Raw genomic sequence first — 21,655 nt, 5'->3', positions numbered from 1 at the left:
AATCAAGATAATAATTAAATAATAAATGAAATATGCACAGTGCTCTCTGGCATGAAATTAAATCGACTACAACTCCAATTTTTATGAAAAAATTTTAATATTGCATTGCGTCAATATCATATAATATTAATACGTGAAGCAAAAACTTTGTATCCTTTTTTACGAAAATTGCGCGGACCGAGGAGTATGAAATTTTCCACACTTATAGAGAATACAGAGAAGAAGTGCACAATGCTAATATTTTTTTAAAATAATGCATAAAAGATACATTAAATCAATAAAGAAAACATTACACACACTACATACCATGTATTTGACACACACACGCATGCATACTATTTATTGTCAAACTTTTGTTCTTGACGTCTGTTGTCAACTTGAGAATAGAGTAAATATTGTTTGTCTTTGTTATGATTTTTATAGTGTAGTCTTGGCGAATTTTGTGATTATAGAAGTATAAAATACAATCGTAATAGTGTACAAATTTACAATTCCAATTATAATTAATTGGAATTGTAAATTTGTACACTATTCGACTATAATTAGTCGAATTTCGACTACTGCGGGACCTCTAGTGCTTTATTAATGGTTAGAGTTTTTACAAGCAAATAAAAATGGAATACAGAGATTACATAGATAATTAATAAAGATTGAATTATGTCAAGTTTATTATATTATATGCTATATATTATTGTTCTGTTTGTTTCAGGGATCTATAATGGCGCTTGTAGCGGTCGCACTTCACACGCGCCGGTCACACGTATATATGCCTTATTGTTCACGGAATAACGTTCACTATTCAAAAAAAAATTTTTAACGCTATTCGAGTTAACTCTTCAATATAAAGTAGCGTCGAAAGGAAAATATTAATATTTTTTGTAAGTAAATGTAAATTTTATTAAATTTTAATTTGATTTTTTTTTTTTTATTATATTTGTAACTATACAATAGTTTGAATACGTTCAGTCATATATTTCGATGTTGTATGATTTCACGATTTGTTTTTTTTTTTATTAATTTCGTTTAGGGGTTGAACGTGCGCAGCCGCAACCCAGTCACAAAGTTGCAATGCCATAGTTTAACTAAAAAAGAAAAAAAAAAAAACTAAAATATATATTTTTTCATTAACGATTACTTAATGCGGTTACTAAACTATAGATTCGTTTATTATTTATGTAAATATTGTATTGGTTGTTCATTGCCGAGTTGTAAGAGCACTTTAGTTGTTTGCATTGTAACAGTGCTCCCTTAGTGTTGAATGTCGAAATTAAATAGTTAGTTACTTAGCGTTCGCACCTAGAGGTACGTAGCTTGCGTTGTCGGTATCGTTCCGTGCATTTTGCATTACATTTCTCCGTCTGTTCGGTTGGATATAATTAGCGGAAAGGACACATTGCGTTCGTTCGAAATTTGAATTCGGAGTACTTATTGACTTTGGAGGGTTGGCCAGACTGAGACCCGTTTGCATGTCCATAATTATGGATAAAATAATAAAATACAATTTTAACGTACGGGTCAATGACCCGAAGCCAACTTCGCATTCGATTGCGGCTCTACGAATTATGTAATTGCTGAAACGATATTTTATATTTGATGCTTAGTTAGCTAATCGTGTAAATATTGTTTTCGGTAGCCTACTGTTACCGCTTGGGTTTCGTGAACGGTTATTTGTTCATGTTTTATTCATTTGTACCGTAATTTATTAGATTGACATCATAATTTTAATGGCACGGTTCAATGTACACAAAATTATTGTATTTTTTAATGTAACATTATTTCGTGGTATATCGATTCTTCGACGACATTTTCGTTACGAACTAAACTGTGTCGTGATTTATCTTAACGCGGCTGCCGTATGTTTTGTTTGTTCATAATGTTTTCTGACATTTGTACGTAGCCAATGTTTATGCCATAAGTATACCATTCTTTCATTCTAAATTTTAATGAATTTCTTCCAATGTGAGGTACGATAAAAAATTTTGATTTTTTGTGTGTGTTCTATAATATGATTGTGATGTGATATCGGGTCGTCAAAATTCTAAAGTATTCTTAAAGGTTTTAGGATGTTTGAAAATGTTATGTATGAAGGATATAAAATATACAAAAAGAAAAAAAAAAGAAATGAAAAATCGTTAAGCGTCATTCCAGAGAAAAGACAATATTGTCAGCATTTATAGAATTATTATTTTTTGATTTGTTACGAGCACTATATTTGTGTGTTGAAAACGTGCCGGCTTTCTGTGAATTTGTTTCATTAATAATACATTATTTCATTATTTCCTTCTAAATTGCAATATTAATTTGAATGTTACGATTTTAATTATATATATTAAGGTGTTTTGATGATGTAAAGAGGTAAATAATTAACTAAGCGACACCGCTAAGCGCTTGGTGTGTCATATTAAACAAATATGCTTGATATGTGACAATATTTAGCAATCTGGAGAATAATATATAACATAGATTATATTGTAATGAAGACTACAGAAACAATTATGATTGATGTGTATAAAATAAAATATGTATAAACTTAAATTTGTAAATTGTGTAGTATAAATAATAATATGAAGAGAAGCTGTTTTATGAAGTGTTCTTATATAGAGTACGGAGGGTAGTTCGTCTTTGAGTGAGGCGGCGGGAAGCTAAGACTTGTATAATCTGTAATTGCAAAACGTCATATGACGTCACTCGTCTAACCGAATGCATGACGTAGACGATCCAACACGAGTCCTCTTGATTTAGAAAAAAATATTATTACTGATATTTAAATAATACGATATAAATTAAGTTGTAAAAATTTCAGTTGATTTTTGAGTTACTTTTAATTGAGACATCAGTGATGGGATCTATGTTTGAATTTTGAAATGTTGAAGAATTTGATGATCACAATTATTCGAATCATTATTGATTTTTCTTATTGATATAGCTTTTTATTAATTTTAATCGGAGTACAAACCTGTTTGGCTAATAGTCCCGTCAAGTTGACCCGAAATATAGGGGTGACCTTGCACGCGTGGAATCAGGAGCCTGTTCAGAATTTCTTTTTAATTTAAAGTTCTTTCGAAAATTCACCTATTTCGGAATTCATGAAGTGATGAATGTCTATTTTGACCGGACTAAATACTTTTATTGATTTGTATGAACCAGTAATCAGTCGAGTCTTCGTTTCCGGCCGTCGATACCTGTGTGCTTAGTGCGAGTTTCTTAACGTTCTCGTTAGCGTAAAAGTTAAGCCAATTTTGTATGCAGTTGGAACAGCGCCCCTAGCGGCAAACGTACGCAAACGATTCCATTCCATACAAATATAAGCTAACTTTTACGCTATCGAGAACGTTAAAAAACTCGCACTAAGCCCATTCATTGAACTGTATTATCATTTTAAGTTTCTCACAATCACACGCGTGATACGTGTGTAACTAGAATTGTTAATTCGTTTAATTCGTACGGAGGGATCGAAAATAATATTTTTCCACTTGGTAGGAGCGTCCTAGTGTTAGATGTGGCCGATGATTGTTGATTATTGATTAAAATTAGGGTGTTCGAACGTTAGGTGTTGGAACGAGGCGCGTCGGTCTGACGTCGGAGCTGTGTCGTGTCTGTTGTTGTTAACGGTTCGCTGTAACTTCATAGAGAGAGAGAGAGAGAGAGATAGCGAGAAAGTCGTTCGGTTTATGGGTATTTGTGATCACATTTGCATAGTTAATATATATATTAAAAAAAACTATATTATTATTATTAATTGATGAAAACTTAGTCTTGTGTTAGTACTGTTGGTCAGTGCACTGTGTCGGTGCGGCCGAACGTTTCGAGCAGTCGTTTTGTTTTATAAAACGCGTACCGGCTTTATGAGTACCTCGCGACTTGTATCAGGATTTTGATAAATTCTGTTGACGGTCTCCTCGGAACGTGTCGTCCGCAGCGTGACGTCACGAGGCATCCACACTCCGCCCCCAACCCTCCTCTCCCCCGCACCCCGTTGTCGACAGTCGTGCACGGGTACAGCCGTCGGCGCCCACGTTATTGTAATTCGTCAATTGATGTAATGGCGTCTCCGTAATTTCTAACACTTTATTGTAGAGAAACAAATTTGACTATGAAATAAAAGAAGTTATTTAATTTTGGATATTGCTTGTTTATTTTCCTTTTGTGTGTGTTTGTATGTTTAATTTACATTCTGCTATTGTAGGCAGACGGACATACGGCCTGCGTTAGGGTCCGTTCACACAGATCGGCTCGGAGAGGAGAGCAATTTTTATCACTTAGGAAACAGAGTTTTGAGTAATTGTAGTAAAGTTTATTTTTGCATGTGCAATTTTTGTCATTAAGAATGCTTGAACGCGCTGCGTGTGAAATAGTATGAGGAACCGACCGGCTAATATTGCGCGCTCTTTCTCGCTCGCGTAGCCGATCGGCTCCGATTGCGAGCGCGTCCGCTTTCAGATCTCTTCCAGCCGGTCTGTGTGAAATAGTTGGCTACTTCGCTCCGGCCAATTCCAAACATACGATCCGGTCTGTGTGAAAAGAAAAAAGCGGGCCGATGCTCTTCGCGCCAGCCTGTGTAAACGGACCCTTATTAATGGTAACTGTCGCTCATAGACGTCAGCAATGCTAGGGACGCTGCCTGGTAGTGCCTAGCCGCTGCCTATTGCCTTTTGCTGAACATTATAAATAAGTAATACGAAAATGAAAATCAGTACATAGGTATTCAATGGTTATTGTTTCTGTCAGTGCGTCAGATCTGCAGTGACGAAATTGATACAGCCTTTATAGTGCAGGGACCACTTCAATCTCATTGTGAAGTTGGAGATGAGGTACGTTAATGTTTTGTTTGTCATAAACAAAATTCACACTACCTGGTGTTGGTAAGTTTATATACATAACAACGTAAACGCCGCCACCTAGTTTGAGATATGAGGTCGAATTTTCGTTTGTATAAAGTTTGTTCTGCCATTCAAAAAGGCGGCAGTAATAAGCGACTCGCGATCTGCCGCGCTCCTCGTTCAAAGAGCTTCGATAGCAGCAAACCGTGAATTTAGGGAAAATATGAAGAGGCTTGCGATTTGGGTATCGAACCCTTGAGACTGCAGTCCGGGGCGATAATTAACTGCGTCTCTCAGTGAGTCCACGGTCACAGATCTTGTTTTGGGACAATTCTGATAAAATTTATGCGTTACATTTTATGAACGTATAAATTAAAGTACTGAAGATAGGTATCGGTTTAAAGGGTGAGGCAGCCGTTGTAACTATACTTGAGACCTTAGAACTTATATCTCCAGGTGGGTGGCGCATTTACGTCGTAGATGTCTATGGGCTCCAGTAACCTGACACCAGGTGGGCTGTGAGCTCGTCCAACCATCTAAGCAATAAATAAATAAAATCTCTATATCGTGGAGATTGGTTTTTAAATTCGTTTGGTTTGGGTTTCAATAAAAACTATTTACGTATACTTTACATTTTTTATTGACTAGCTAACTACTATACATGTTACAAATTTACAAAAAATACAAAATTCTCTTAATAATTACAATAAGCAGATCATTATAAGAATTGGTATAGATTTACATCGATATTCTGATTGCAATCCACGGACGTTGTTTCCTAACAAAGAGATCTTTACATCGTCATACTGGGTGTTGCAGTCCGAAATCCGGAGCCTTCGTGACCAGCTTTTTGGTCGCAGGTAAGGTGAAAATTAGTACGGTACAAAAAATTATCGATTTACGTTATAAAAATACTCTTTGGAATTGCTTACAAATTCGCTGCAAGATTGCCAGTAATTGTTTTTGTGTAAGTTGAATTTACAGAATCGTAAATACGTGAATATATTCGGTTATCATCGAGTCCATGTCCATAAATTCAATGATAAATATCTTTATATATAATATAAAATAACTCGGGCAAACCACTGTCAAATTTTAGAGGGCGGATGTTTATTGTAAAAAAAAGTGGAAAAGGCGCCATAATATAATTGGAAGGGCCTATACTTCTGATAAACTTGTTCTTTTACATACATTTTCATGTTATATTACTTGAAAGACACTTTGAACACATTCGTTCGAGTTTTCTTTGTATCTACACGTATTTATTAAATTAACAATTAGATAGTTCAAGTTAGAAAATCGTAAGAAATATATAGAAAAATCATCTAATCAATCATTTTTAAATTTAACGAGAGGTTATTATTTATACCGTAATGTGATGTTAATAGTTTTTATTAACTAATAAATTAAGATCTGTAAATCAGAATACAATTAAATTGTAATACGTCTATACTAAATTAAAAATAAAATAATACGCTAAGGGAAGTACATAGCCTATGTTTTACTCAGTATTGTGTGTGAATGTGAAGTAATACTAAAAGTAGGTAATCAAACTTTGAGTTCAAAAGAATGATATCTTACAACCTAAAATTAATTATCTTAAATAAAATAAATGATAAAACGTATAAACAAAACTTATCAAAATATTGACGCTATGTTTCACAAAATACAGTTTTTTTTTGTGATTTTGTGGATGTCGATAGTATTGTGATTAAATCGTTCGATTTGTAAGTTTTCAATTCAATAACCGATATTACGAAAACAGTTTTACAGCTTCGATTTCTTTGTATTAACAATTTCAATTAGTACAATTTAAGAGAGCATGAACTTCGCTGTGTATTAATAGTATTATTATTATACGTAAAGTATTTATAGAACGCAAGCAACCGTTTAGTTGTATCTTATATGTAATTTGTAGCTGTTTCCTAAGCATTGTTGGAACATGACATACTTAACCTATAAAATGAGCAGTTGGTAATTATGGCATCGGCAAAAAAACCTTTTGCCATATTAAAAGAAACGTATTAACGCCAATTTGCACCAAGGGTTATTTAGTTAATGGAAACATTGAACAGTTGTTGATGACGCGACATTATAAATAAATGCAATAATTTTCCTATTATTATAAATGATGGAAGTTGAGCAAGTAACATTCAAACAACAGGTAAATAGGCAATATTGGTTCTTTTTTTAATTTAAATTCAACATTTTTCACTTAATCCTTTTAGGAACAGATCAGGTCTATCGTTCCTTTGAACGTTGTCTTAACACTAACAAACAAACAAACAAACACAATAAATAAAAATAAAAGTGGCGATCATCGTTGAATATTACAATATTTGATTCGTTCCGTGTCAAAGGGAAACCGTTAGTCACCGAGCGTGGTCGGCAGAATGAATCTACCCACGGCTCCGTAACGCCCACAAACATAAATTACATACATCGTAATCATTGCAAAGGTACTTCTCATCCGCGATCAACCAGTTCGGGTTTTTACATTCCTTTCTGTTTAAGCACCTACTTATGATTCGATACGAATTTAAAATTGAACCAAGTGAGCGAACGATAAATTGTTTGGACCGTTTATTTTGAAAGTGGTGTAAGTCCATTTTCTTTTGTTTCGAGAAAATTAAAGGTTACTATATTTGTTGATTTAAAAATACAGGCAAATCATATGAGGTCTGGCTGTGCCACCTATCTCTGTCAATTGGACTTACACCACTTCCATAATCGATGATTATGCAATTTCATTTACCGGCCGATTTTAAGTTGTACAAAACATGGGATTTTTTTTGAGAAATTAAACACGGACTAGTTATATATAAAAAAAATACATTAAATTAAGCATGAATTACGTGATAGCTCATTTTTCTCAAAAATGGACTTACACCACTTTCAAAATAAACGGTCCAATTTATAACGATTTCTAGATCGATTTCAGCCGACCGATGACTGTATGATTGTTTAATCTTTGCTTACATTACTACGGGCGTATGAGTGTCGCTATTACATAAATTACGTAAACATATCAAGCAACGTAAAGGCCGTGTTTACCATTAGATTACGAACCAAAGAAAACTTGTAGGTACGCTGACTCACACATACGACCGCCAATCACCTTAAATATCACAGAGGCATTAAAATATGCGCTACACACTACTATACAAAACTAAGCTACGTAAATAATAATAATTAGATTATACTTCATTTGTTCTTCGTCGCGAATTTCTTTTTTCACATCGGAGTGGATCACAGGCAGTGTCGTGGAATGGACGCGTGGTCCGTACGTGCGCTTCACACGGACCAGACCATCAGGATCTCGATGATTCAATAGCCGGCAGCACCTATGGGGAAATAAAGTTTTTAATGTGAGAGAGCGCGTACCTTGTGAGTCATTATCTATGACGCAGAATGTGACTCAATCCGGTTAGTCTTCACAAACATTGACCACCGAACATCAGTGAACTGTGGGGCGCGCTTTTAAGCGTTATGACGAACACATTAGCGTTATTAGAACTCACTGATAAGAACAGCTCGTGGATATCCATATGTGGATTGTTCTAATTAATAAATCAATTTAGTTTTAAATGAGCTTGTAGTTTATATGTAGTATCTTAAATTAAACTGTATTTGTTTAATTGTTTGATAATTAAATTATCATGTTGTTATAGAATGTACCAACGAATATATTAAATACATGGGTAATGTTTCTTTAAAAAACATATTTAAAATGTTCTCGTATTATAACAAACTAGTTATTTCGATTATGAATGATTATGATTTATGGTATATTCCATTACAAAATTTTACGACAAACATAAAAAAAATAATCTACATTTATATCCTAACAATTTTAATGTAATCGTTTATGAAATACGTGTAGACACAAACGAGTCCATTATGCAGGAGACATCCTGTATTCAGGGTCCCGACCTTTTATCGTATCAAGTGGCCAGTGCACGCTTAAATGACCGGCTTTCATAAATTTAATGGACGACAACGACACCATAGACAAACTATTACAAAGTAAACAATCAATAAAACTGTAAATTATGTCATAAATAAATATAATTATCTGTTGGGTTAAATAATTATTGTGACGATTTATACATTCTGTTCGTTGATTTTAAGATCTTCAGTTGTGTATGTTATTGAAATGCTTCACAAAAAAAAATCTAATTAAATTCGAATTTGTTCGAGAACGTTGTATAGGTCTTGACCTATTTTTTTTAATTTATGATTATGGCTTGTGCAAGATTCTGCCGTTTCGCTGGGAGAAATGGACGAACTCTTGGCTCAGTCAGGAGTGCAATGCTAACAGCTTCCCGAGCACTCTACAGAAGGCTTAACAGCTTAAGGACAGTTGCTTTACGAGGGCACGCCATCGGATCCGAATCGAGACCCACTGAGAAGATCAGGCGAGAAATGAACGGGCTGATGCTATGCACTTAGGTCTTCTAGCTCTTCGGCGAGTTCGTGGACCAGTGCATTACTTTTTACTGGTGGTAGGACCTCTTGTGCGTTCGCGCGGGTAGGTACCACCACCCGGTGGGGGGTGGGGCAGCCGTTGTAACTATACTTGAGACGTTAGAGCTTATATCTCAAGGTGGGTGGCGCGTTTGCGTCGTAGATGTATATGGGCTCCAGTAACCGCTTCACACCAGGTGGGCTGTGAGCTCGTCCACAGATGTAAGCAATAAAAAAAAAGTTGTTGCTACCAAATAAAGTTCAACAGTACTGAGAGTGGATCGGGTGGATCCGCAAGGACGGTGAATGGCTCCTGCATCCAATTCAATTTATCTGATGCTAAAAGTCTCCTAGTACGATAATACATTTACAGTACGGCATCTGTTTTTTCTCTCTCTTTTCTTTGCCTGTGATTTCCACTGTAAATCGACCTCGTTGCTATCAAAACATATTTGGTGCATCGGTTATAAGTGTCTTGTCTTATAAGTGTCAAAACATTTGAAAATGCAATTTCGAAAACGGCACATGTCGCATATTTTGTCAAATACGTTTTTTCATATACATGTAGTTTTGAGGCTTACCTACACTCATTTTATAATAATTCCAGTAATTTTCAATTGCTAATTAACACTGAAATATATCTCAAAAGTTAATATTTTAAATTTTACACTACTTTAGAAAATAATCAGTTTATTTTTCATTTCATGAACATTTTACATTTTCAGTAACATCATTTTACATTTTCTTTCGAAACTGCATATTCATTTAGTTTGGAAAGTCGGTGGGGGAACGCTATCTTGCCCGTCGAGTTCCCAGAACGAAAGCTTATGAACACTGTAATGAGTCTTGATAAAATATAGCGTTTCTTTGTTTGCCCGTTTATTAGCATCGGAGATGAAAGCGGAGTGCGATCGAACATGTCATCGCTGTTTTTTTTATAGTATTTTTTTATGTGGCGAATATGTTGTGGTGACGAGTCATCGTTTTTAGATTATTTAGCTCATTGATGAAGGCTGTTTCAGCTTGTGCTATTGGTATTCAATAAATAAATAGGCCTAAAGGACGAGCTGCTCTAGGTTATTAACTTGTTGATGTCTATGAGCTCCGGTGAGCACTTAACACCAGGTAGGGCCGTTAGCTCGTCCATCCATCTTAAACAATAAAAAACTATCAAACACTCGTGTACGTAACATTTGTATGCATTAGCGTATACTTTTAATGACTTTGAGATTTAAACTAAGAGGCGATACCCTCGGCTATAATAATACCACAAGTTAGAAATGGCTCTTTGCCTAATTTCGAAGGTGGGATACAAGCATTTGAACGCGTTGAATTGAACGCGAAATTTTAAACTAATTAGATAAGAAAATCTTTATTTTCTTCGGAAACGTAATGCTGTTTTATTGTGTTCCTTTTCAAACTTTTACAGTAGATAATTAATGATCAAAATTGACTAAAACGTGAACAGATACATCATTCAATTACCGTTAACGAGGGCCGATGGTCTCATTGCTAATTAGAATTGCTAATGATTCCGCTTCATATTTTGAGGGCACGATTGGTTCACAAGACGTAGGTATGTTGGTCAATTTGTTTATGTATGCTAAAATTTTCCGTGTATCTTATTACAAAATGCATTGATATCTAACCGGCTTTAAAGAATGAAAAGTGGTTTCTACATATAAATGTATATGTTTTTCTTCTTGTGTGTATAAGTTCTATATATATATAAAAAAAAAAAAAAAAAAAAAAAAAAAAAAAAAAAAAAAAAAAAAAAAAAAAAAAAAAAAAAAAAAAAAAAAAAACAAAAAAAAAAAAATGTGTTCTCGTCCAAAATCCCTCAGTGCCTTAAGACAAAGGTATACAACCAATGTGTGCTACCAGTGATGACTTAATGATCTTTTTAGGAAGCTCAGTGTCGCGCAGCGAGCTATGGAGAGGGCTATGCTTGGTATTTCTCTACGGGACCGAATCAGAAATGAGGAGATCCGTAGAAGAACCAAAGTTACTGACATAGCCCGTAGGATTAGCACGCTGAAGTGGCAGTGGGCAGGCCACATAGCGCGAAGATCGGACGGCCGATGGGGCGGAAGGATCCTCGAGTGGAGACCACGTACTGGCAAGCGCAGTGTGGGACGGCCACCTACGAGATGGACCGACGACCTGGTAAGAACCGCTGGGTCACGTTGGATGCAGGTGGCAACGGACCGGCCGCACTGGAGATCACTTGGAGAGGCCTATGTTCAGCAGTGGACAATGGACAGGCTGAGATGATGATGAGATGATGAAGTTCTATATTGACTAAGTTTGTTAGACGAGCTCACGGTTCATTTAATGGTGCATAGAAACTACATCAGCCGTTGGGCATCAGACATAAGGTTCAATTTCCATTGCTTTGATACACGGCTTCAAGGTTCCTTCGCAGCCGAAATGGCTACTAGCATAGTGGTAAAAACGAACCTTCACTTGTTCAGATTCTGAACAATTCTGAACTTCAGAACACTCCCCACCACCGCGGTTCACGTAAGGAATTAATGTCCTAAACTATCAGATATTTACTATATAATATTTGAAGCTTTTGATACACACATATGCACGTGAGAACACAATTCTATAAAGGCTTGAAGCCATTAAATTTTACGTCACGCACACACACACACACAAAAAAACACACACATTACAAAAACAAATATCGTTTACAATCGTTTATTGATGAGTCAGTGTTTATGTAAATATATGTACAAATGTACTTATTTACATTTACGGAATCCATTACTTAGACATTAGCGTATATCGTGCCAGGTAGCATACAATGTGTTTGTCATACGGAGCAGTGCAGACAGTATTTTTTTTTATTACAATTACTTTTAATTTTTTTTGGTATTTATGAACAGCGACGAAAATTACCGCAAATTTGTTTTATACTACGTGAGAGATTAAATTATTGGTTTCCGTTTCTAAGAATGTCTTGTCCTGATTGAAACGGAACCTCATTTTCCTGGTTCTGCTAAATCGGTTACTCATGATTTATGTTTTATTAATAAATATGGTGTAATTTTGTCGCTTGGAAGGCAAGCGGGAGGGTTGGGTTGAAGAACTAAGTCACAATTTTTGCAAACTTTAATTTCTTGTTGTGATTTATTGTATTTTCTGTAAGTCATTAATAATTAACCCTTTGACTGCCGCGTAGGTCACCGGTGCCCTACGTGGCGCACTGAAGTAATTACGTCGATTTCTGTTACTAAGCGCTACCTAACTTTGCCTTTTTGTGTTTTTAATATATTTTTCTTAGTATCTTCGGATTCGTCTTTCCTAGAGTCTATTAGATATTCCGGCGCCTTAGTAAGAAGATCGAAGAGAGAAATCGACATAATTACTTTAGTGCGCCACGTAGGGCACCGGTGACCTACGCGGCCGTCAACGTGTTGAATCGTAAAAGGTTAAATGTCGCATTTTTATAGTCATTATGTTATTTCCAACGTTCCGAATACTTTACAGTTATCGTAGTTCACGGACGACTCTTATCTCGTAATAATATGTAGTTTAAATTATATCTATTAAGACTTGTAAAAACGGAATAAAAGTCATTAATATTAAAAAGTACAAAACGTGGAACGTGAACGCGAAGAGTCCCGTAGTTTTTTTTTTATTGCCCTTTTAGGCAGACGAGCATACGGCCCACCTGATGGTGAGTGGTTACCGTCGCCCATGGACTTCAGCAATGCCAGGGGCAGAGCCAAGCCGCTGCGTTTATTTCGAATCTATTACTATCTACCTATTACTCTTGAGAACGTTGACATTCGTGATTGTTTGTGTTGTCAGTCAGTGTAGATATGCAAAAGCGGTAATTAACCAATTCTAGAAGGTTTATTTCAATTGTATAGCCACAAATATTCGCGCCGTTGTGGTCAAAAACATTTTAATAAGGAAACAATGACTTGTTTTTCTTTAAACCGACCGTAATTAACCGTTTTGTAAATTGGATTAGTTTGTGTAAAATCCATTCATCGGAGGAAAAAGGAAAATCAGCTTAGACACTATAACAATAAAGACTATTAATTTAAATGTTTGATTAACTTATGCTGAATTGGGATTTTCGAAAAAAAACATGTTTTTTGTTCTGTAAATGAGCTACCTATATATTATTAATAATTTTTGTATTATTGAATTATTAATATTATTGAATAGTTATGTTGAACGAAAATACTGGTGGATTACACTGTATTATATTTAATGTATGAATCATAATATTATATTATTTGCAGAAAAATAGGGCATTCTCCGATCGTGCATAAATTGACCCGTGTCTTTTGCCCGATACACTATTCACAGGGCAGCTTTCGTCATCATTTGATAATGTTGCATTATTGATATAGTAAACAAACGCAGGTTGCAGTCTGATACGGGTATATCATTAAAATTCTTTACGTAAGATATATTGTAAGCGCCGACAATTTGGTATTATCATCCATCCTATTTATGCCGCAAAGCAGTCATGCACATAGTCACGAAGTGAAGAGGTTTCGGTAAACACTTTTCAACGGGTGGGCCATAAACCTAGCCATCCGTCACAACTATAAAAAGGTATAATATTATATATGTATAATATGTGTATATAATATTATCGTCATTATCGTCGGAGGCAATATAGCCGCGGTTGAACCTTAGTCTGGTTCACTAATATATATTTTTTAAGTCTCTCCGGTCCGGTCGGTTCGTGGCTTTCCTTCTCAGATATATCACCTCTAAGTTTTTAATGTCCTGTTTGACGCCGTCCAACCATCTGAGCTTGGGCCTGCCACTATTTCTCCGGCCCTCTGATCTTCCAGAAGACGTTTGGGTACTGTAGCCTCATTAATTCCGTAAAATCCGATTCCATAATTTCGGTCAAGCATGAATACTAAATGTTTTCGTGTTTCATAATTCATGAAGCCTCAAAACGAGGGTTAACAAACTCAATTACCCAAAACCCCTTTCGACGCAGCTGTCAAACACTGTGCTCTTGAAATAGTTGATGTAAAGTATCAGCAGCTGATCTTTAATGTGTCGTAATGAAAAGGTGTGGTCAAACAGGTTCTCTGACCCAAAAGTAAATGACCCGTCCACGAGGTGGAAAATGGTCGCATACGTTTACGTATTAACATCCACTGTATAAAAATATGAAGAAATCAGCCAGATAAGACAGAAAAGAAGAGACTGAAGAAATGGAGGGACGGATCATCCAAAGTGTTGGGAATGTATGACCTAGACTGGCGCAATGTAGGGACGAATAGTTTGGAGAGTAGGATCGCAAATGGCACTCTTTATGCTTAAAATGAGTTTCTTTTGTGCAGGGGCTGTGTCTCCTTTCCGCGCTGAGAGAGAGAGAGAGAGTGGGAGGGACTGCCGAACCTACTCATTAAAGGACTCCTTTACGTCTTACCATACGAACAGAACCGGGAGAGCGAGTAATTAAACATAACTAACGAATTAAATTATACATTAATGTAAATTTTTAAAATGGATCTTAACGAATGGGAAAGGGATAAATGAATTTTGGTTAAAAACGCGATGTTTGTAAACAATCTAATGGGATTTCCGACCGCGATTCTTGTCATTGAAAACAGTATATTGAACTTTATTTAAGTCATTAATGTTTCGAACGATTTTTGGGTATTTACTCAGATTGGAAATGTTTGTATTAAATCCTTTTCGCAGAATAAAATTATGAATTAAAATTTACTTATATTATGTTCAGAGACTCGGACATGGTAAAGTATTTTAAAGTTTAACGATTTTTAGTCGTATTATTATTAGAGTTTTGAAGCGAATATAAAATTATGTATAACTACACCTATTGTATAAGTCATTTGCATATTTTTATTAAAAATTTTTACTTATTGTATATCTACAAATTTACACCACATTGATTTATGCAGAGAAAGAAATTAACAACGATTTGTTAAGATCGATTAATGTCTGACATATAAATAACATTTCATAAGTCTTAAAACAAGTTCTCGTATCGCTAATGGAATTTTTTCACCGGGCAGAAATTGATTTTTAATGTATGTAGCATTTAAACGTGAGTATCTTCAAAGATTAATGCGATCTATTGCGTTTATCTTCTTGCGTTTATCAAAAGAATAGACGAGGAATATGCTAATCGACTTCAATAATAAAATATTATAGGAAATACGAGGCATCGTAATTTTCAGAGTTGCACATGATTTGACCTCACTCGATAGATTAGTTTTTACGAAATTTGTTAAATTTACGTTCATTTCGAATAATTTGTGGAATTAGGGTGAGAGATGTTCTATTGTGCTACTAACCTTGATTAGTACCAAAACCGATCATCGTTCTCGTCGAACCCGTCGCTTGCGACGAAGGGCTCGACGAGTAATTAACCCTCAGACACAGCCCACTGAGTTTCTCGCCGGATCTCCTCAGTGGGTCGCGCTTCCGATCCAGTGGTAGATTCTGCGAAGCACGGCTCTTGCTAGGGTTCGTGTTAGCAGCCTCGTCAGGTTTGAGCCCCGTGAGCTCACTTACTAGTTAAGGTTACGCTGAAATAGCCTCTCGAGGCTCTCAGCTTGGGTAGAAAAAAAAAACCAAAATCGAAAATTCGGTCAACTTAAAACTTTACTCTGCTTTTAAATTTGATTTTGAATTAGACGGCCCACCTAGTGTTAAGCGGTATCCGGAGGCCATAGAAATCCACAAAGTAAATTCTCAGTTTTTAAATGGCCTATTCTTAGTGTCCAGTTTTCAATAACATAATCGCTTTAATCACAGCTAAACTGTCATCAGCGGTGAGAGCTGTCAAACAATATTTATGCCGTCATTTTTAACATTTGAAACGCTATAATCTACATTTTTCAAGTCTGGTCTGACAACGGTTCGCTGCTCGCCTAGCTATTTTCTGTAGCCATGATCGTGGATGATTAGCGATCCGACTAGTATTCAATTTATCTTATATCACGATTTGAGTTTACCGTTGTTTATTCATGGCGCGGTAAGTACTGTATATTGTCACTATTATATGTGTGGGCCGCGTCTTCCTTTGTTACGAGAACTTGTAAGTTACATTTTTTACTCGTGTATCGTTCATAAAATTACGGTACTAGCGAATCATCGTTATCGATATTCAGAATTAATATTTCGCGCAGCACTGATTTTTTGTAATGCCCGTGAAGACGAAACACAATTAGTACCTTTTCCAATGCTCATAAGTAATGTTTGTGCATGGCAAACAACTTTTTTTATTAATTCATTTGAATGACGTCATCGATCGAACGACGACTGAGTAGTTATTTTTTGTTGTTTTAATTTTATAACGGGAAACACCTATTTAGAATGTTTAATACGCATGCTCGTGTGAATACGGAACGTAAATTAGTGTGTACACGACACGAGAGTCCACGATGACTGTGACCTCGACACCGCGTTCATTGGGTACCGCAAGAAAAAATAGGACAAACGTTTTAAGGGTCATGAATGGAATTCGAATCTGTTGAGTGCGAGTCGTAAATTTTAACAACGTCTTTTTCAAGCGTACTTTTTTAAGAGCAGAGGTATTTTAAGAGTGCAGCAGAATGGCCTCGAGCAAGGAGAGATCAAATCCGCACCCTTCCAAGGCTAAATAACAATCGACCGCTCTATCAGGAGCGAAACCATTACGAAGAAAATGTAGTCAATTTGAGAGTGTGACCACAAAACGTTATGATCCAAATGCAGCTCGATCCGTCTAAAAGGAAGATCGTGCGGTAGGTTCTTTAAACGCATATATGTATAAACGCGATAGGTTATTTCGCATCGCACCGCCGGCTATGGTTGTTATGAAAGCATTATTGATAGAATGATCTAGAAGCCTAAAAAAGACTGTGTCTGTTTTTTGTTTAATTTGTTCTTTTATACCATACTAGCGGACCGCCCCGGCTTCGCTTGGGAAGTAGCGCACGTAATGTAAAGAATTTTAGGGAATTTTGTTACACATTGGGTTACATTATTGGAGTTTCAGTAAGGATCCCTATTTTTTTTTAAATATGATAAATATAGCCTATGCCACCCGGGGATAGCGTAGCTTTCCAACAGTGTTAGACTTTTTTTAATCAGTTCAGTAGTTTCGGAGCCTATTAAATACAAAGAAACAAATCTTTCCTCTTTATAATATTAGTATAGATATACATATATGTTATGGATTAGTATAGATGGATTGGACGAGTTTTAGAATGGCTATCTTGAACCAGATACAGAATGTTAGTTATTTTACCGATTAGATGTGCAGCTGTTTTATAGCGTAGCTTGAAGCTATTGGAGATGGAAATATCTCAGAATGGGGTGGCTTAGGGTTAGAGATGAAGTCTTCAGACTTCAGGAGTCGAGCTTTACTTGATCAATTTCATTTCGACCAGATATTTTCGTGAGTGGCCCTCATTTGCTACAATTCGACTACCTGTGTGACTAATCATGTAAGCAAACATTCGATAAAATCACCGTATATCTCTATCTTTGACTCTCCCAATCCGGCCAGTCACCGTGGGAGCAGTAGACTGCAACCCTCCAGCTAACTTAAAAGAAAAAAATACATCTCTCAACATTGGCACATTCAACGTTAGATCATTAAGATCAGAACATAGATATGTAGAATTGATATACTCGCTACAGAAAATAAAAATAGACGTATTAGGCTTGGCAGAAGTCAGGAGAATGGGATGCAATATTGAAGAACATGAAGATTATATCTTCTGCTACAAAGGAGAAACGCCAGGCTTGTATGGTGTGGGCTTCTTAGTTAAGAAAGAGCATAAAAACAAGATACTAAGCTTCTCAGGCCTATCCGAACGCGTGGCTATGCTGCAGATTAAATGTAACAATACGACACTGTCAATAATACAAGCCTACGGCCCTACAGAGAGAGCACCAGAGGAGGATATCAACCTATTCTACGAAACTCTAGAAACAGCGCTAAGCCAGGCAGGCAAACATGTTCTTCTTATCGGCGACTTTAACGCTCAGGTAGGTCAGACAAGCACGAACGATAGTATAGTCATGGGAAAATTCGGATACGGAAAACGAAGCGAGAGAGGGGAAAGGCTTGTGCAATATGCCTTGGAAAACAAACTATCGATCATGAATACATTTTTTAAAGCCAGGAAAAATCGTAAATGGACATGGCTGTCTCCCGATGAAAATACTAAAAATCAAGTAGATTTTATTCTATCGAACGAACCAAAAAAGATAAGGAAGTTAGATGTTCTCAACGCCTTAGGATTTAGATCAGACCATCGCCTAGTCAGAGTTACATACATGCTAAAAAAAGAAAAGGAAAGCAGAACAACATTTAAATCACAACCTAAGCCCCTCAAAACAGAAGAAGATATTAGCTGCTATTTGCAGAACTTAAAACAAAACATACAAGAATTGAACACACAAAACGACGAACACGATGTACAAACATACTACAATACATTAGAAAATGTTATTAATAAGAGCATGCCATCAAAAAAGAAGGAGCCAAAAGTAGATACTGTTGGAAAAATTCTCAGTAAACATACACTGGATATGCTCAGAAAACGAACAGAACTAGTACAAAAAAAAACCAAAAACTGAGGAAATGAAAAAGGAATTAAGTACTTTGTATAAATCAACAAGCAAGGCCATAAAAAAAGATTACCAAAATCATAGAAATAGAATAATAGAGGAGAACCTACATAAATTTAGAAGTTCCAAAAGAGCATACAAAGAGCTAACAACACACAAAAACTGGATCCAAACCCTAAAAACAAGCACCAAAGAGACCAAAACTAGAGACAGTGTAATAAATTGTGCTACAGAATTTTTTAAAGTGCTATATGGCATGAAAGCTGACATCTCTTCGAGTTCAATTGCTTATTATTCTAGTAAGGATTGCAAGTATTGTAAAATCGCTTCGGAGAAGGTTGATATAGCACCAATAAGCGGTAAGGAAATTATCAAACACATTAAAAAGATGAAGCAAGACAAAAGCCCAGGACCCGATGGTTTACAAAATGAGGCTATAAAGACTGGTTCTACTTTGTTAGTTCACCCTCTTACTTACTTGTTTAACAAAGTACTCGATACTGGGGAAGTGCCAGAACAGTGGAAAAGATCCGATATAATCTTACTGCTCAAAAAGGGAGATCCAAATGACATAGGCAACTACAGGCCTATTAGCCTCCTTTCGAGTATGTACAAGCTATTCACATCAATTTTACAAAGCAGAATGACTCCAAAAATTGATGAACACCAGCCGATCGAACAAGCAGGTTTCCGTTCGGGTTTTTCCACAATAGATCATATACATGTTATACAACAAGTTATAGAGAAATATAAAGAGTTCAATAGACCACTGTACATAGCTTTCATCGACTATGCTAAAGCCTTCGATACAATCGTACATAATTTCATATGGAAAGCCCTAGATAAATGTCACGTTCATGATAAATACATAAAAATATTAAAAAACATCTATGATGGAAGTATCAGCAGAGTCAAACTGGAAAAACGGGGAGAAGACATAAAAATCTGCCGAGGAGTAAGACAGGGTGATCCTTTGTCGCCTAAGCTGTTTATAGCAGTACTGCAGCTTATCTTTGAAAATGTACACTGGCCATCGAACGGAATCAAAGTAAATGGGAAGCGACTTACACATTTGAGATTTGCTGATGATATCGTTCTCTTCGCTGAAACAAACGAAAAACTCGAAAAAATGATAAATATTTTAAGCGAGGAAAGCGAAAAAGTCGGTCTCAAAATGAACCAAGACAAAACCAAAGTAATGACAAACAGTAGTACTGATAAAATCAGCTTGTATGGCAAACCGTTAGAGTACGTAAACAGCTATATATATCTCGGAAAATTAATTTCATTTAAAGACAACAACGATGAAGAAGAAGTCGAACGCCGAATCAATATAACTTGGAGAAAATTCTGGAGCTTAAAGGAAATTCTAAAAGGGTCCTTCCCTCTTCATCTGAAAAAGACTGTGATGGATACCTGTATTCTTCCGACTCTCTTATATGGGTGCCAAACATGGACTTACAACACAAAAATAAAAACAAAATTAGCGACCTGTCAGAAAGCGATGGAAAGAAGTATATTGAATATAAGAAAAATACAAAGGATAAGAAGCGAATACATTAGAGAAAAAACAAAGCTGATAGATGCTCTCAGGTACGCTCTGACACAAAAGTGGCGCTGGGCAGGACATCTTGCGAGATATACGGATAAAAGATGGACATTAGAAATTACAACATGGGAAGGACCAGCGGGCAAAAGAAGAAGAGGACGACCAAGAAGCAGATGGATCGACGAAATAACAGCAGCAACTGGAAAAGAATGGAGAAACAAAGCCAAGGATAGGGAAGAGTGGAGCAAGCTGGAGGAGGCCTATACCCGAATGGGGTTTCAAGCACAAATTTATATTTAATTTTGTAATTTTTATTTGATAAGGTGTTTTTTCTTTTTTTTTCTTTTTTTCTATTTGTGTTTTGGAAATAAAATGGGCTTATTATTATTATTATTATTATTATATATCTAAAGTAGCGAAAAAACGGCTCGTTATTAAGGATAATGCATAAAACAATAATTAAAATTAAAATAATTAGTGTTAATCGTAAAAATAATGAAATCGTTAAATTTGAATTTAATTCTACATTTGGAAATCGGTAAAAATCAAAGTTACCAATTTTTCTTAGAAATGTTTACGAATTGATTCCACATTGAAGGAATAAACAGTAAATAAAAATGAAACCCCAAAAAAAATGCATAATTACTGGTGGTAATTGTGAGCCTCCACGTGTAGCTACCACCACCGTACGTACCTATTTCTGCTGTGAAGCATTAATGCTTTTAGGTTTGAAGGGCGGGGGAGCCGTAGTTAAAAGTGAGACCTTATAACTCATGTCTCAAGGTGGGTGGTGGTATTTACGTTGTAGATATCTATGGGCTCCAGTAACCACTTAACATCAGGTGGGGCGTGAGCTCGTCCACCCATCTAAGCAATTAAAAAAATCTATATATTTATATTAGATTATTCGATTTATATTCTGAATAATATTATACCATATAACGGCATATTATTATGAATTGTCGCTCCGCAAATAGATCTGTGTTGTACTTCTCAGACAAATAGATGACGTCAATTGAATCAAATGAATTCTCGGTGCGAATATTTAGCAAATTGTAGATCGGTTACTCGCATTTGAACCGTGTTCCCGACACTCGGCGCTACGTGTGTGAGAGGTCAAGTTTTAAACCGTCCACGTTCACTGAACTCTCTAAGTGAGGTCACAAAAAATATATTTAAAAAGCTCTTGTATACCTTTCACGTTGATGTGTGTTAAAGAGGTTTTGAGGAATTC

The 21,655-nt window shown here is 35.9% G+C and overlaps 2 protein-coding genes across 3 annotated transcripts in view; one reads left to right on the top strand and one right to left on the bottom strand.

Annotated features, from left to right (window-relative positions):
- Positions 1-4,123, top strand: part of LOC101739321 (serine/threonine-protein kinase 26) — a 91,261-nt gene extending 87,138 nt beyond the window's left edge. For both annotated transcript variants that reach the window (XM_038021825.2, XM_038021824.2), the window contains exon 12: positions 710-4,123. In XM_038021825.2, the coding sequence (XP_037877753.1) occupies positions 710-719 (10 nt within the window). In that variant the 3' untranslated portion in view covers positions 720-4,123. The remainder of the gene's footprint in view (positions 1-709) is intronic.
- Positions 4,124-5,442: 1,319 nt separating this feature from the next.
- The window catches only part of LOC101739184 (teneurin-2), a 64,140-nt gene continuing 47,927 nt past the window's right edge, over positions 5,443-21,655 (bottom strand). The window contains exon 9 of the mRNA XM_038021826.2: positions 5,443-8,164. The gene's annotated coding sequence lies outside the window, so the exon portion shown is untranslated. The remainder of the gene's footprint in view (positions 8,165-21,655) is intronic.

The sequence above is a fragment of the Bombyx mori genome, chromosome 4 (assembly GCF_030269925.1).
Source record: "Bombyx mori chromosome 4, ASM3026992v2".
In the NCBI taxonomy this organism is placed as follows: Eukaryota; Metazoa; Arthropoda; class Insecta; order Lepidoptera; family Bombycidae; genus Bombyx; species Bombyx mori.
The sequence above is the reverse complement of the archived record's forward strand: the minus strand, read 5'-3'. Positions and strand labels throughout refer to the sequence as shown.